The 18,348-nt window shown below is 45.8% G+C and overlaps 1 protein-coding gene across 7 annotated transcripts in view; it reads right to left on the bottom strand.

Annotated features, from left to right (window-relative positions):
- The window catches only part of TPCN1 (two pore segment channel 1), an 89,421-nt gene that overhangs the window by 20,236 nt on the left and 50,837 nt on the right, over positions 1–18,348 (bottom strand). For all 7 annotated transcript variants that reach the window (XM_063913304.1, XM_063913298.1, XM_063913299.1 and 4 more), the window contains 7 exons: positions 12,934–12,992; positions 12,754–12,853; positions 4,558–4,674; positions 3,630–3,754; positions 3,364–3,412; positions 3,219–3,282; positions 2,794–2,838 (listed from right to left, as the gene is read on the bottom strand). In XM_063913304.1, coding sequence (XP_063769374.1) covers positions 2,794–2,838; positions 3,219–3,282; positions 3,364–3,412; positions 3,630–3,754; positions 4,558–4,674; positions 12,754–12,853; positions 12,934–12,992 — 559 coding nt within the window. The remainder of the gene's footprint in view (positions 1–2,793; positions 2,839–3,218; positions 3,283–3,363; positions 3,413–3,629; positions 3,755–4,557; positions 4,675–12,753; positions 12,854–12,933; positions 12,993–18,348) is intronic.

An 18,348-nucleotide genomic window follows, 5' to 3' on the forward strand; every position in this document is an offset into this window, starting at 1 on the left:
TGTTGGATCCTTAAGGGATGCAGTGTTAGGGATAGGGAGCATAGTAGATTTAACTAGGCAGGCTATGTGAGCATCTACCGAAGGAGGGGACTCCCATTTGGCACTATCTGCAGCTGGTAACAGGTAAAAGGCAGCAATGCGTTTAGAGAAATGGAAGCGCCCATTAGGGTGAGCTCATGTCACCCTAACAAGCACCCTAGGGTGAGCTCATGCCTTCAAACGAAGCATAAGAAGGAAAATTTGCAGACACCTGCTTCTGATGCTTAAAACCGGGTCATCTGACGTAGAAGTCTGGTCAGAATCCTTAACCAAAGGTACAGATTTAACTGCCTTAATCAGGGCCTCAACATTCACCTGCGGTAGGGAGGTTTCAACATCCAAGATAATGGAGATGCGAGGAAACCTCAGTCATTGTAATAACCAAAATGGAGCAGAGAGCTGTCCAATCTGGTAGGCCTGCACTTGGACGGACAGTCCTTGTCCAACATCTGTTGAAGAGAAACAGACATCTGCGACAAACACTGCACAGACTGAGGGAACGAATGGATCAAAAGTGGTTCTGTGGCTGTGGGTTGTGAATCTCCTTGAACAGGTAGAGTACTAGCGGTCTGACCAACACCTATAGAAAGACTAGTGCGTGGGTGTTGCAAGCTGGTTCACTAACTGCAACATTACCTGTGAAAGCGTGGAAGCCCATGCTGTTTCCTGAGTGGAAGCTGTGGCTCACAGACCTCTCACTATGTGGCTGTGAAACACACACTGGACACACTGACCATCCTGGTCTAGAGCCTGATGAGAAAGCACTTCAGCGGAGTTTGTACAGTTGCGCAGCACAGAAGAGCCCACCTCCCTGGGTGTCTTCGAATACATGTTAATGTAATTCCAAGATTGTCCACACACACACGCACGTTTAATGTAAAACAGTGGTGTGCTGTAAGGGGTAAAGTACTGAATGTTAGAGTGCCACAAATAAATTAATAAGCGTGACTATGTAATGACAACTATGTCAGCGTGAATGCAGATATACAAACTGGTCGTATCAAAATAAAGGCTTGTCAATTAAATTAAGCAACAGTATAAACAGAATGACTGTAGACCCTACAGACTGAACAAAGTAGTCCTGAAGTATATAGAAAGAATAGAAAAAGTACAGATATGCACACAGAAAACATTCAATGCACAAGGTATAAGATAATGGGCAGTTAGTGCTCAACAACCATGCCCCGACAGGGGAGGAAGGAGGTTTAGTATTACCTGACTGGCTGGAGTGAGATATACAGGGAGGCAGGAGCCTTCCTGAGTCTCTCTCTCTCTCGTGCAGCTGAGGGCAGCTAATGTGCTAAAATGGCCGCCCAGTGTTGTAGGGAGGGAGGAAAGAAAGGAGGAGTTTGCCTGGTGGCAGGTAGCCTGCATGAGGGAATGGGTGAGTAGTCAATAGGGAAGGCTGTCCTCCCCCATCTGGCTTATACCCCAGAGACATGGCCACCACAAATAAATAGTGCTCCATTGTCGAAAATCCACCCTGGTGGTCTAGTGGGGGTGCAGAGACAACCTGGCCCCCAATGAAAAGTACCGGTGGTGGACTCCCTTACTGGCGGTAACAGACGCTCAGTGACCTGTCCCTGATGTGTCCGGTTGCAGCTCCCCATCTGTGTGCTGGAGTCGGACAGGGTCACTGAACTAGACGCCAGTGCTCTGGCTGCTGGGAATCACTGGAGCAGCAGTAAGGGAGTCTCAGATGCTGACTCACTGCCTGCTCAATTGAGATAAAAATAAAAGAAGTAGAAGGAGAATAGCAGCCCCTGAAAACGATGCCCACTCCATGGACACCAAGCAAAAAACCAAGGTATCCCTGTGAATCACTATGGACCCTGAAGAAGAAAAGAAAGTTAACAGTTTGGGTCCCAGCCTCCAGCTCACCACTTATATTGAGTGTTTTTCCTGTGTCCCCCATGGATGAGAGAGAAATAGACATAGTATGATTCCTACATGCATTTATTTAGATTTGTGTCCACGTCACTGCACTGAGAACAGAACACAACATGCAATCCAAATAAACATCAGATGTCTATCCAGATCAAAATAAATTTGGTTGGTCGATGAACACAATCCACCAGTAGTTCTGGATTTAAGGCCACATACCGGTGGAACAAGACAGGAAAAACTGAAACCTGACCCATAATAGACAACATCTCAACACCTAATCCAAGTTCACCTGTAGAATAAGGAAAGGAGGTATGAAACGCTGAATTGGGGGCAAACCATTGCTCACACCACACAGAACTGCTGGCATATTTTTGAAGTCGCTGGCTGTCTGGCCCGAAGCAAAGTCAGAATGACTGCACTAGAGAGACCGCTGGCCTACAAACACTTGACGACATGTTTCAAGCCGTTACAGCCAAGCAATTTAATGTGTGGAACTGAAAAAGGATTGAGGCTGAAAAGACCATTCTCTAGTAAAAGATCTGAAGTCCACTCCAACAGCTTGACCTGAAAATCGGCATACATTGCACATCTTGTGCAGTTTAATGTGATGAAAAACAGATGGTGCTAATCAGCACTGGTTGAGCCACTCAGTAGCACCCTGAGTTCTAACACTGCAAAATCACAAAGTATATCTAAATCTCTAAGTCTATGGCATGCAAAACTGTGCCATACATGGCGGGATATAGCAAAGATGTGGACACATCTGTATGTGTTACCATTTAGTACCTTAAGCTCTCCGTTCACTCCCCACCACATATCAGACACAATGGAAAGTGTGAAAATTAAAAGCCATGTCATAGTACTCACATACAGCATACTGAAATGCTCTGGAATTCGCCAAGACGTTAAAACCTAAAAAGAAACAAAAAATCTTTAGCAAGTGGATCCAATAATAGATCGCCTACATCTTTTGCAGCAAGACAGGTGCTGTGACACTGGCAATGTGCTATCTATGCTCTTGTGACTTGGCTCCTTAAATTATGCTGTATATTTAGCCACGTCAACCAGGCAGGATAGTCTGCATTGTGTTCTGCAATGTTCCCCATGTGATTAACACAGCTTATATGTTGTGTTACATTGTAAGCTAAATATAATGGCTGCAGTGCAAAAGCTAACACTACAGAATCTTGTCCTGTTGTCTAATTTATCACAATGTGCAGCGGGTACTTAGATTACACAATATATATCCCTGGGAGGCTGGAAGAAAGAAGCTGCTATTCACATGACATTACCTTTAAATATAAGTAGCGCTGTAGGAGGCAGGTCATCAAACCAGTGCTCACGGACACGCTGCACCTGCCAAAGGGAAATGATTCACATAATCTATAAGTGTAAGATATATATATATATTACACACACAACAAATTTATACGTTACCTTCCACTTCAAATCCACCACTTCATAGAAATGGTAGAAGTCTTTTACTCTGCAAGACAAAAACAATGATCAGACTTTTAAGTAGTCAGTTTTATGCAGCATTTACAAACTTACAAATGGTTTGAAATGCTTCACTGAAAATAGAATTACATAATAATAAAGTAAATGTTAAGTCAGTAATTCCAATGACTAATTTACCCTTTAATGTCTGCATGTACAGGTTCTCTCTAACTAAACCAACCTCCATTCTTGAAAGAAAATGTTACCGGAGATTGTCAGTCCTGCTCTGCTTCAAGGCCCTGAAGCATAGATATCGATCACGGTTAGACATTCGGGGCTTGTAGAACTTCATCATTCCATTAAAGTGCTGAAAGGAAATTCCCGGGGGACCCTGCAAAAAATAAAGTAAAATATATATATATATATATATATATATATATATATATATACACACACACACAAATATTTGTGTATGTATGTATGTATGTATGTATGTATGTATGTATGTATGTATGTATGTATGTATGTATGTATGTATATATATATATATATATACACATACACACACTATATATATATATATATATATACATATATATACATATACATACACACACACACACGTGTACATGCATACATACATACATGCTGGGTGATGGAGCCTTCAACTAGCCAAATACGCTGCAATTCAATCAACCAGTAACAGTCGACAAAGTCATTTTGGCTACCGGTATAAAGAACAAATGTCACACATTGGGAGATTTCATGGTGGGTGGATTGGACAGAACAAGTTTCCTATTTTACAATTGCATAAACTGATACAGCCATTATCCAGAATGATTTAATGTCCTTGCCGAACCCAATTCTATCCGATCTGATCGTTTTAGGGCCATGCAGTTAGCAAGCAAATATATCAGAATTTTTACAAAGCTGCCTAAGGCCACATGTCTCGCCTACGTTTTATTTTTGACAGATGAATAAATGAGAGGTGAAAGTTTACACAGAGATCATGTTGTACTTTTAATCCCTGCCCCGGTACCTCTCTATATACATCTCTATGAGAGGTTCAGTGTTCCCTGTATTAATCTGTCAAAAACAGCACAGAAGAGAGATGGCTTTACATAAGGCATTTGCAGACACTCGTATTATAAAGGAATATAACCGTTAATCATCTATATTTATAAGTTTCGGTACCTGTGGATTGACCAGCAGCTGATAGCTGTGCTGGGTAGCTGTGCGCTTGTGCAGAAGTAGGGACTTGAATTTCTTTTTCTCAATGTCATTGAATGTGTCAAACACAACTGCTAGGAGCTAAGGAAGAAAAAGGAGATTTATGGTAGACTTACCATGGTTAAATCTTTCTGCTAGGTACACTGGATTCCACAGGGAATAACATCGGGGAGTAGAGTTGGATCTTGATCAGAGGCACCAACAGGCTAAAGCTTTGACTGTTCCCAGGATGCATTGCACCGCCTCCTCTATAACCCCGCCTCCAGGCACTGGAGCTCAGTTTCGTTAACCAGTCCAATGCAGTGGCAGGCAAAAGAGACGGTAGATGTGTTAGTCACATAGAACCACATTCTCATGACAGGAGAAGGGACTAGCGGCTAATTCCATACAAACCCAAAGAAGCTAAGTGTGTCAGGGTGGGCGCCGTGTGGAATCCAGTGTACCTCGCAGAAAGAGATTTAACCATGTTAAGTCTACCATAAATCTCCTTTTCTGCAGCGGGGTACACTGGTATTCCACATGGAATAACATCAGGGATGTCCTAAAGCAGTTCCTCACGGGAGGCGATGCACTGTAGCGGGTACAAGAACCCGGCGTACAAAGGAAGCATCCTGGGAGGGGGAAGTATCAAAGGCATAGAACCTGATGAACGTGTTCACTGAGGACCACGTAGCCGACTTGCACAATTGTTCATCAGACGTGCCACGGCGAGCCGCCCAAGAAGGTCCAACAGACCGAGTAGAATGGGCCTTGATAGCAGCAAGAGCTGGCAAACTAGTCTGCGCATAAGCTTGTGAAATCACCATTCTAATCCATCTGGCCAAGGTTTGCTTATTCTCAGGCCAGCCACGTTTGTGAAAACCAAAAAGTACAAAAAGGGTATCTGACCTCCTGAAGGAGGCGGTCCTCTCTACATAAATACTGAGAGCCCGTACCACATCTTTGGAGGACAAACCAGAAGAGAAAAAGGCCAGAACCACAATCTCTTGGTTAAGATGAAAAGATGATACCACCTTAGGTAGATAACCAGGGAGAGTTCGAAGAATTGCTCGGTCACGGTGAAAAATCAGAAAGGGAGGACAACAGGATAAGGCGCCTAAGTCCGACACCCTCCTAGCAGAGGCAATAGCTAGTAAAAACATGACCTTAAGTGTAAGACATTTAAGATCCACAGACTCAAGAGGTTCAAATGGAGACTCTTGTAGAGCATTTAAGACAACAGACAGATCCCACGGAGCCACAGGAGGAACATAGGGAGGCTGAATCCGTAGAACACCCTGAGTGAAAGTATGAACGTCAGGAATAGATGCAATTTTTCTCTGAAACCACACCGACAAGGCAAATATATGAACCTTTAGGGAAGCCAGATGAAGGCCTAAATCTAGGCCTTGTTGCAGAAAAGCCAAAAGCCTAGAAGTACTGAACGAATAGGCATCATAATTCTTAGCAGCACACCATGTGAAGTAAGAGTTACAGACCCTGTAATAAATCAGTGCAGAAGCTGGCTTGCGGGCCTTCAACATAGTTTGAATAACCGCCTCAGAGAATCCCTTGGCCCCCAGGAGTGAAGCTTCAAGAGCCACGCTGTCAAAGCCAGTCTGGCCAGGTCCCGATAAACACAAGGGCCCTAAATGAGGAGGTCTGGGCGTTAAGGAAGTAGAAGGGGACGCTCTATCGACAGACCCTGCAGGTCTGAGAACCAGTGCCGTCTGGACCACGCTGGAGCGACTAGAAGTAGTATTCCTCTTTCTTGCTTGAACTTCCTTAGAACCCTGGGCAGGAGTGACACTGGAGGGAACACGTATGGCAGCTGAAAGTTCCATGGAATTGCCAGTGCATCCACAAACGCTGCTTGAGGATCCATGGTCCTTGATCCAAAGACCGGAACATTGTGATTGTGTCGAGACGCCATCAGGTCTACATCTGGCAGGCCCCACTTGTCCACTAGGAGTTGAAAGACTTCAAGATGAAGACTCCACTCTCCGGCATGAACGTCCTGATGACTGAGGAAATCTGCTTCCCAGTTAAGGACTCCGGGTATGAACACTGCCGATATTGCTAGCAGACGGCGTTCCGCCCAACAGAGGATTTTGACACTTCCAGCATTGCCATGCGGCTTCGAGTGCCGCCTTGATGATTTATGTACGCCACAGTGGTGGCGTTGTCTGAATGTACTTGAACAGGCTTGTTCTGTACTAGAGGCAGGGCCAGTGTCACCGCATTGAACACTGCTCACAATTCCAGAATGTTTATCGGGAGGAGAGATTCCTCCCTGGTCCACGACCCTGAAGAGAGTGTTGCTCCAACACCACGCTCCAACCTCACAGACTGGCGTCCTTTGTCAGGAGGACCCAGTTCGAGATCCAGAAGGGACGGCCCCTGCTCAACTGTTGGTCCTGTAGCCACCAGTTCAGTGATAGACGAACCTCGGAGTCAAGGAGATCATTTGAGACCTGATCCGATGAGGCAGGCCATCCCACATGGAAAGGATTAACCTCTGCAGAGGGCGAGAGTGAAATTGAGCGTACTCTACCATGTCAAAAGCAGACACCATGAGGCCTAGTACTTGCATCGCCGAGTGTATCGACACTCTTGGGCGAGAGAGGAAGTCCACCTCCTTTTATTGGAAAGTATATATACTTGTCATCTTAGATGTTTAAACTACTAAGACCGGTCTTGTTTTATGATTTGTGATTATTCATATATTATTAAATATTTTTAATTCAATAGGAGTCTGTTATTTTTGTCAGCCATATCATATAAATTTATAATATAGCGCAAAAGTTTCTAACAATTCGAGAGAGGAAGTATCTGATCCTGTCCTGAAGTTTCAGGACTTTCTCTGGAGACAGAAACAATCTCTGGCTGTGTGTGTCCAGCAGCACCCCCAGGTGCACCACGCTCCGAGCAGGGACCAGCGAGGACTTTTTCCAGTTGATGAGCCACCCGTGGGCTTGAAGGAATTGGACGGTCAGTTCCAGATGACTGAGGAGAACCTCTTGGGATTTCACCAGGATCAGCAAGTCGTCCAGATACAGCAGGATCCTGATTCCCAGACGACGGAGATGAGCAGTCATCACAGCCATTACTTTGGTGAAAATCTGAGGGGCCGTGGTCAAATGGCAGGGCCTGGAATTGATAATGTAGGTTGAAAATAGAAAACCGCAGATACTGCTGATGCGACATGGCAATAGGAACATGCAGGTAAGCATCCTGTATGTCCAGGGCAGATTAACTACAGGGACAATATGTGGCTGCAATGGCACAGGAGGTTCTACAGGGGGCGTAAGATGTGTCACAAGTGTAGTTAGCATACTTGAGAATGCTGCCCAAGGTGGGTCCTGATTGGCCACAAGTGCTGCAGGTTGACTGGGTGTATGGCACTCAGCACCTGAACCAGCAGCTAAAACTTCTCCCTCAGGTAAATCCGTGGCGCCAGTACTGCAGGATGCAGAGGCGTCTGCGGATTTCCCGCCCTGTGTGGCAGACATTATAAGGAATGTAGCCCTAGGGCGTAACAGTACAATATAGCCAGACAAACACAATACCTGCAAATAACCCCCTATGTAATGTGACAGTAAATACAGGACACAGAACAGAGGATTTAAGCGGTATGAGTTGACTGAAAAACACAGGAAAAAATACCAGATCGTATATTCTGTGTGACGCTATATATATTGGTGATATGATCCTGATGACGGTTTTCCATAAATCGAAACGTTGATCTCCATGGAGTAGTTTTCTTGTCTCTTCTGTTGCTGTGAAGGTAGTAGTCCTGTGAGTGCCGCCTATTGCCATATAGAGACTGTTTAGACCTGCATTGGGTTCTGTTTGGAAGGCACCCAGGCAAATCCTGTGGTTCAGCTGAGTGCTGGTGCGCACAGAAAGTGTATATTATATATATATATGTATGTATATATAGGACCCTGACGCACCTAGCCCCTCAGGGTACAGAATATAGTGATAGCAATATGTGATACGGGAGAATGGAATCCCACACAAGAGCTACAGGCAAACTCAATCACATGAACAATGCAGAAGTTATTACATATAAACAATAACAATGAACTGGACTAGTAATTTAAATATTATTATGCGAGTATAGATAGAACAATGCACAGTAGATACTGGATGTATATCACAGAATACTTGTACTAAATATTCAGCTAGCAGCCCACATGCTCTTAACTAACACTGTCTAAAATGACATGTAGAATACTTAAGTGTCTGTAAAAGCACAGCGCTGATGAGGCAGGCGGCTTTACAGAGGAGACAGTGCCCTGCAGTCCTGGAGATCAGCTTAGCTATTAGTGAAGATGGCGCCAAAATCTCTGTCAGGGAGTGAGGGAGAGTGAAATGCAGCTGCAGGACAGGAACACCAGCAGTAGATGGCGCACGGAGCTGGGCGAGGGGTTACAGGTCAGCACCTTATCACCTATGCTGATCCTCACCACCGGGCACTGTGGAGACTAAACCAAACAGATTTTAGTAAATCCGACCTGTGCTCCCTTGCCCTGGTGGATATACTGGGGTCCCTGTGCAGTACCATGTCCACGCCAGCAGCGCCGGATCACGATTTACCGGCGGGTCCCACCTAAGGGACCCTCTTACCTCCTCCCTGATATGCGGCCACGCGATCCAGAAGAGCATCAGTGGTATGTGCCTATACCCGGGAACCAGGCAGCTGGAGTATGCAACGCTGCTGGGGAGGTGATGGAGCTGCAGCACAGAATGTCAGACTGACATAAAAGTACTGCGGCCCTTGAAGTCTTCAAAAAAAGCTCTTTTCAGGGCTGCCTAGCGCAGCCCCACCTGTTATCTGTCTGCACTGCAGACACCAACTTACAAACTGAGTTCCAGTGCCTGGAGGCGGTGCAATGCATCCTGGGAACAGCCAAAGCTTTAGCCTGTTGGTGCCTCGGATCAAGATCCAACTCTACACCCCGATGTTATTCCCTGTGGAATACCAGTGTACCCCGCTGCAGAAAATCAGAATGTGAGCCACATATCAATAAGCGCTAGCCTAACAGCACCTGCCTCTTGGAGGATTAGTCACTCAGATGTTTGGCTCACTTTACCTATAGACACAAGTTATTAGTCAGCACCATCCATTAAACTACATACTTGTTTTATGGAGTCATCTGGGAGCTCTAATATTGCAGAGGCAAAGCAAAGACTGTGTCTTGTCTGTTGTATTGTGTGTCTTCTTAATCACAGCTGTTTTCACCAGAAACACACTAGCACGTAAAATACAACTGATTGAAATGAAGCTCAATTTTGCTCCATACAGTAGGAGAAGCTGTCAGGGCAATTAAACTGAAAATACAAGTGACCTATAGTAATGCTAAGATTCAGTGTACAAATGCAAAAGTGTTGTTAGGTGGAAGAGTTAGGGTGTGTACACACGGTGAGATATTTTCTTTCGATTTTGACTATATAGTCAAAATCGCAAGAAAAGTTAGTGCAGATCACAAGTTGAAAGTCACCTTGCGATCCCGATTCGATCCCGATGCGCGGTCCTGCCAGGTCGGCATCGCAAGAAAAGATAGACTGTGCAGGCAAGTCAATCCTTGCTAGATCAGTGTACTAGCTAGTTCATCTCACATGTCAATGACATCTCACATAAGCCAAAATCTCACATAAGCCAAAATCGTAAGCACACATAGCCCATATCTCAAGAAAAGTTAGTCAAGATCTGTGCTATCTGGGCTCCGGGGAGTTCAAGGGAAATCGCAAGTGAAAATCGGGCATAGCACGGATCTCACCGTGTGTACACACCCTTACGCTAATGACATTAGGGACTGGAATGTGTACATTCCTGCAATGGATGCCTGACCAGCGCATTTACAGGAACAAAACGTTCAGATGTGTCGGTAATTGTACCTTTGCTAAATTAGGACCTCCCTGCCACCTAGACTCACTTCATTCCTGAAACACCTTGAAAAAAGAACTAATCCCTAATTCCAAATGTATAATTTCATCATAATGCTCTACATTCATTAGCAGAACTGCAGTGAATTTTTTTTTTTGTTATAAATGGACTGGCACTTGCCATTTTCTTTTGATAGCATAGCCTATGGGAAGTCTGTAGCTGTCTTCCATAATTTCTACACCTCTGATGGACTTTACTGTGAGTCCACTAACCTCCTGGTAAATTTCACTTTCACTTTCCAATTGTTTATCACCAGGGACAAACTAAAGCTGTGAAGCAACCTTAGTAACCCATTACATGCGCACACTCGGCAAGTGGGCGTAGCCATGGGTCAAGGGGGCATGCCTTGAGTCATGGTGGGAATGGCCTCTCGGCACATTCTGTGTTCTGGCTGCAGGTGGGACAGAGGGAGGGCAGCAGAACATAAAGTTAGAAGGCTGCACTGCTCAGCTAGCTCTGCTCTCTGTGTGGTCAGACCTGCACATCCACCTATCTGCCCTCCACCCAATGTTGTTGCTCTCACTGATGGTTGCAAATTTATGGAAATAAGGAATTTATGGAACTCATTTATTGTTATCTGATTTATGTGAATAAATCATTTACTTTTTAAACAGCTGTATTCTTAAGTTTCAATAGGTCAGGTTTCTTGACCTGGCCTGGCTTTCTGTAATGTTGCTTCTAAGTAGTTTATAGCTTCTTAGATAAGGTAAGGGCCATAAACTAACCTATGACTCCCCACTATACATCAGTGTCCTCTACTCCCATATCTATGTAGCTATGAGTTCACTTAAAGGACAGGCTGGAAGCCATGATGCGTCCCAGACGCCATTACAATATACACGTAGACATTACATACAAGTCTTATATCGCTGGATGCAAATGAATGTCCCATTTGCCACAATATATGATACGAAAAGACCTAAAAAAAAAAATCTATTGACTTACAGTAATCGCCAACGCTATACATCTGTTTCTCACTGCCCAGGTACTCAGCATTGAGAGTTAAGGAAAGGGTGAGGGCCGAAGCTGTGAGGGGGTTATATTTGCCCCTCTCACCCACACTGGGTTGTTCATTTCTGAGGGAACAGCCAAGAGCTGGGAATGCATCATATCTCTTACACTATGAAATCCCTCCACAAAGAAGGCTAACTGCGGTTGAGTAATTTAGGCTTCTGAAATTATCCTCTTGTTTTATTTGAAATTGTATCCTGATCTGTGTGTACTTTTAAATATTTCTCATAATCTTTGTAATGCTTTTTTGTAACTAAAGCTCTGAAGATATTCTTGAAATTAAACATCTAATTTTTAGATCTGGTCTGTGTTCTTATGCCCAAAGGCCTCATGGTCCATGCTATCATTTTGTGACGTATTAATAATTGTGTGTGTAGGCCAAAGCGAAGACGGCCTTGCGTTTAGTCGCCAAAACTTCTTGCTGGTGGCAGTTTCAGGTTTAAAGTAATCCAGTAGTCGCGCACGGCGATTCTCGGATTGGTGCATCTGGAGAATCGGCCGGTGTTCGTGACATATATGTTCAGGGGAAAATAATCTGATAGACAGCAAACTTGAAAAACATCAATGCAGACGTCCATGGAAATATGGAAAGGGTTGTGCGCCAATGTATGTATCCATATTTCTTTTAGTTTGTAAATTATTCCAATTGACTTCAACAAAAAAGTAGAAATACCAGAAACTTAGCTAGTCTTCACCAAATACAATTTTTCTCAGCAAGTACCAATTTAATTGTTGGTACATCTTCACTTTATAGCATTTCTGACTCTTCTAAACTTGGGTACATACAGACTACTGATAAAGTGTAGCCATCCAATAAATGCTCTAATCCGACTGAGCAATTATCGGATTGGTGTTCCCCCGTGCACACTGAGCTATTTCTTGCTCAGTGTGTACTTTCTTTATGGAATCGGGAGGACTGGAACCAGCTAGGGAGACACTGGCTAATAACCAGATTTACGCAATATAGTGTGTGCAGATAAAGCAATAGCATGCTCCTGATACGACTGCTGCAGGAGCATTTGAAGCCGCTTATTTGCTTCAAATGCTGTAAAGCGCTAGCATACATACTATCTAATTATCAGCTTGATAACTGGAGAGTGTGGACCTAAATATACATTGGAGATGGTGGAGGACCAATCTTGCCTGCTTGTAGCAAAGTCAAATTGCAATATTTATGCGAAATTGGACAAAAATGTAGGCTGCAGTGACAAGCTCACCAAATTCATGATTAAATATAGCTCAATAGACAAGTACACAATGAAGAAGACGCAGGACCACCGGTTTCGAGAATATGCCGGCATCATGACATCAGGGAAACTAGAATGCAGAAGGCAGCATTGTTAACAGGCGTGAAATCAGTTTTGTAGGTTGTTGTAGAGAAAAACAGAAGAACTTACTTGGCAGTTGTCAGGAGCACAAACAGACTGACAAGACTGTTCTCCAGAGTGTTGAAATACTGAGCAGCAAAGGAGACACTAATTAGTTAAATTCATGTGGAAGTGGAGAACATTAACAGATAATAAGAATTTACTTACCGATAATTCTATTTCTCATAGTCCGTAGTGGATGCTGGGGACTCCGAAAGGACCATGGGGAATAGCGGCTCCGCAGGAGACTGGGCACAAAGTAAAAGCTTTAGGACTAGCTGGTGTGCACTGGCTCCTCCCCCTATGACCCTCCTCCAAGCCTCAGTTAGGATACTGTGCCCGGACGAGCGTACACAATAAGGAAGGATTTTGAATCCCGGGTAAGACTCATACCAGCCACACCAATCACACCGTACAACTTGTGATCTGAACCCAGTTAACAGCATGATAACAGAAGGAGCCTCTGAAAAGATGGCTCACAACAACAATAACCCGATTTTTGTAACAATAACTATGTACAAGTAATGCAGACAATCAGCACTTGGGATGGGCGCCCAGCATCCACTACGGACTATGAGAAATAGAATTATCGGTAAGTAAATTCTTATTTTCTCTAACGTCCTAGTGGATGCTGGGGACTCCGAAAGGACCATGGGGATTATACCAAAGCTCCCAAACGGGCGGGAGAGTGCGGATGACTCTGCAGCACCGAATGAGAGAACTCCAGGTCCTCCTCAGCCAGGGTATCAAATTTGTAGAATTTAGCAAACGTGTTTGCCCCTGACCAAGTAGCTGCTCGGCAAAGTTGTAAAGCCGAGACCCCTCGGGCAGCCGCCCAAGATGAGCCCACTTTCCGTGTGGAATGGGCTTTTACAGATTTTGGCTGTGGCAGGCCTGCCACAGAATGTGCAAGCTGAATTGTACTACAAATCCAACGAGCAATAGTCTGCTTAGAAGCAGGAGCACCCAGCTTGTTGGGTGCATACAGGATAAACAGCGAATCAGATTTCCTGACTCCAGCCGTCCTGGAAACATATTTTCAGGGCCCTGACTACGTCCAGCAACTTGGAATCCTCCAAGTCCCTAGTAGCCGCAGGCACCACAATAGGCTGGTTTAAGTGAAATGCTGAAACCACCTTAGGGAGAAATTGAGGACGAGTCCTCAATTCTGCCCTGTCCGTATGAAAAATTAGGTAAGGGCTTTTATAGGATAAAGCCGCCAATTCTGAGACCCGCCTGGCTGAAGCAAGGGCTAACAGCATTACCACTTTCCATGTGAGATATTTTAAGTCCACAGTGGTGAGTGGTTCAAACCAATGTGATTTTAGGAATCCCAAAACTACATTGAGATCCCAAGGTGCCACTGGAGGCACAAAAGGAGGCTGTATATGCAGTACTCCCTTGACAAACGTCTGAACTTCAGGAACAGAAGCCAGTTCTTTTTGGAAGAATATTGACAGGGCCGAAATTTGAACCTTAATGGACCCTAATTTTAGGCCCATAGACAGTCCTGTTTGCAGGAAATGCAGGAAACGACCCAGTTGAAATTCCTCTGTAGGGGCCTTCCCGGCCTCGCACCACGCAACATATTTACGCCAAATACGGTGATAATGTTGTATGGTTACATCCTTCCTGGCTTTGATCAGGGTAGGGATGACTTCATCCGGAATGCCTTTTTCCTTCAGGATCCGGCGTTCAACCGCCATGCCGTCAAACGCAGCCGCGGTAAGTCTTGGAACAGACATGGTCCCTGCTGGAGCAGGTCCTTTCTTAGAGGTAGAGGCCACGGGTCTTCCGTGAGCATCTCTTGAATTTCCGGGTACCAAGTCCTTCTTGGCCAATCCGGAGCCACGAGTATAGTCTTTACTCCTCTCCTTCTTATGATTCTCAGTACTTTTGGTATGAGAGGAAGAGGAGGGAACACATACACTGACTGGTACACCCACGGTGTTACCAGAGCGTCCACAGCTATTGCCTGAGGGTCCCTTGACCTGGCGCAATATCTGTCCAGTTTTTTGTTGAGGCGGGACGCCATCATGTCCACCTTTGGTTTTTCCCAACGGTTCACAATCATGTGGAAGACTTCTGGGTGAAGTCCCCACTCCCCCGGGTGAAGATCGTGTCTGCTGAGGAAGTCTGCTTCCCAGTTGTCCACTCCCGGAATGAACACTGCTGACAGTGCTATCACATGATTCTCCGCCCAGCGAAGAATCCTTGCCACTTCCATCATTGCCCTCCTGCTTCTTGTGCCGCCCTGTCTGTTTACGTGGGCGACTGCTGTGATGTTGTCCGACTGGATCAACACCGGCTGACCCTGAAGCAGAGGTCTTGCCTGACTTAGGGCATTGTAAATGGCCCCTAGTTCCAGGATATTTATGTGAAGTGACGTTTCCATGCTTGACCACAAGCCCTGGAAATTTCTTCCCTGTGTGACTGCTCCCCAGCCTCTCAGGCTGGCATCCATGGTCACCAGGACCCAATCCTGAATGCCGAATCTGCGGCCCTCTAGGAGATGAGCACTCTGTAACCACCACAGGAGAGACACCCTTGTCCTTGGAGACAGGGTTATCCGCTGATGCATTTGAAGATGCGATCCGGACCATTTGTCCAGCAGATCCCACTGAAAAGTTCTTGCGTGGAATCTGCCGAATGGAATCGCTTCGTAAGAAGCCACCATCTTTCCCAGGACCCTTGTGCATTGATGTACTGACACTTGGCCTGGTCTTAGGAGGTTCCTGACTAGGTTGGATAACTCCTTGGCTTTCTCCTCCGGGAGAAACACCTTTTTCTGTACTGTGTCCAGAATCATCCCTAGGAACAGCAGACGTGTCGTCGGAATCAGCTGCGATTTTGGAATATTTAGAATCCATCCGTGCTGTCGTAGTACTACTTGAGATAGTGCTACTCCGACCTCTAACTGTTGTCTGGACCTTGCCCTTATCAGGAGATCGTCCAAGTAAGGGATAATTAAGACGCCTTTTCTTCGAAGAAGAATCATCATTTCGGCCATTACCTTGGTAAAGACCCGGGGTGCCGTGGACAATCCAAACGGCAGCGTCTGAAACTGATAGTGACAGTTCTGTACCACAAACCTGAGGTACCCTTGGTGAGAAGGGCAAATTGGGACATGGAGGTAAGCATCCTTGATGTCCAGAGACACCATATAGTCCCCTTCTTCCAGGTTCGCTATCACTGCTCTGAGTGACTCCATCTTGAACTTGAACCTTTTTATGTAAGTGTTCAAGGATTTCAGATTTAAAATGGGTCTCACCGAGCCGTCCGGCTTCGGTACCACAAACAGCGTGGAATAATACCCCTTTCCCTGTTGTAGGAGGGGTACCTTGATTATCACCTGCTGGGAATACAGCTTGTGAATGGCTTCCAATACCGCCTCCCTGTCGGGGGGAGACGTTGGTAAAGCAGACTTCAGGAACCGGCGAGGGGGAGACGTCTCGAATTCCAATTTGTACCCCTGAGATACTACCTGCAGGATCCAGGGGTCCACTTGCGAGTGAGCCCACTGCGCGCTGAAATTCTTGAGACGGGCCCCCACCGTGCCTGAGTCCGCTTGTAAGGCCCCAGCGTCATGCTGAGGACTTGGCAGAAGCGGGGGAGGGCTTCTGTTCGTGGGAAGAGGCTGTTTGCTGCAGTCTTTTTCCCCTTCCTCTGCCCCGGGGCAGATATGAGTGGCCTTTTGCCCGCTTGCCCTTATGGGGACGAAAGGACTGAGCCTGAAAAGACGGTATCTTTTTCTGCTGCGAGGTGACTTGGGGTAAAAAGGTGGATTTTCCAGCCGTTGCCGTGGCCACCAGGTCCGATAGACCGACCCCAAATAACTCCTCCCCTTTATACGGCAATACTTCCATATGCCGTTTGGAATCCGCATCCCCTGACCACTGTCGCGTCCATAATCCTCTTCTGGCAGAAATGGACATCGCACTTACTCTTGATGCCAGAGTGCAAATATCCCTCTGTGCATCTCGCATATATAGAAATGCATCCTTTAAATGCTCTATAGTCAATAATATATTGTCCCTGTCCAGGGTATCAATATTTTCAGTCAGGGAATCCGACCAAGCCACCCCAGCACTGCACATCCAGGCTGAGGCGATTGCTGGTCGCAGTATAATACCAGTATGTGTGTATATACTTTTAAGGATATTTTCCAGCTTCCTATCAGCTGGTTCCTTGAGGGCGGCCGTATCAGGAGACGGTAACGCCACTTGTTTTGATAAGCGTGTGAGCGCCTTATCTACGCTAGGGGGTGTTTCCCAACGCGCCCTAACCTCTGGCGGGAAAGGGTATAATGCCAATAATTTTTTAGAAATTAGCAGTTTTTTATCGGGGGAAACCCACGCTTCATCACACACCTCATTTAATTCATCTGATTCAGGAAAAACTACGGGTAGTTTTTTCACACCCCACATAATACCCTTTTTTGTGGTACTTGTAGTATCAGAAATGTTCAAAACCTCCTTCATTGCCGTGATCATGTAACTTGTGGCCCTACTGGAAAATACGTTTGTTTCCTCACCGTCGACACTGGAGTCAGTGTCCGTGTCAGTGTCTGTATCGACCTGAGGTAAAGGGCGTTTTATAGCCCCTGACGGTGTTTGAGACGCCTGTACAGGTATTAACTGATTTGCCGGCTGTCTCATGTCGTCAACAGTCTTTTGTAAAGTGCCGACACTATCATGTAATTCTTTCCATAAGACCATCCAGTCAGGTGTCGACTCCCTAGGGGGTGACATCACTAACACAGGCAATTGCTCCGCCTCCACACCATTTTCCTCCTCATACATGTCGACACAGCATACCGACACACAGCACACACACAGGGAATGCTCTGACAGAGGACAGGACCCCACTAGCCCTTTGGGGATACAGAGGGAGAGTTTGTCAGCACACACCAGAGCGCTATATATATATATATACAGGGATAACCTTATATAAGTGTTTTTCCCTAATATAGCTGCTGTATATATTAATATGCCAATTTAGTGCCCCCCCCCTCTCTTGTTTTACCCTGTTTCTGTAGTGCAGGACTGCAGGGGAGAGTCAGGGAGCCTTCCTCCAACGGAGCTGTGAGGAAAAAATGGCGCTTGTGTGCTGAGGAGATAGGCTCCGCCCCTTTTTCGGCGGCCTTTCTCCCGCTTTTTTGTGGAAAACTGGCAGGGGTTAAATACATCCATATAGCCCAGGAGCTATATGTGATGTATTTTTAGCCATTTAAGGTATTTTCATTGCGTCCCAGGGCGCCCCCCCCCCAGCGCCCTGCACCCTCAGTGACCGGAGTGTGAAGTGTGCTGAGAGCAATGGCGCACAGCTGCGGTGCTGTGCGCTACCTTACTGAAGTCAGGACGTCTTCTGCCGCCGATTTTCCGGACCTCTTCACTCTTCTGGCTCTGTAAGGGGGCCGGCGGCGCGGCTCCGGGACCCATCAAT

Source organism: Pseudophryne corroboree, chromosome 1 (genome assembly GCF_028390025.1).
Source record: "Pseudophryne corroboree isolate aPseCor3 chromosome 1, aPseCor3.hap2, whole genome shotgun sequence".
In the NCBI taxonomy this organism is placed as follows: Eukaryota; Metazoa; Chordata; class Amphibia; order Anura; family Myobatrachidae; genus Pseudophryne; species Pseudophryne corroboree.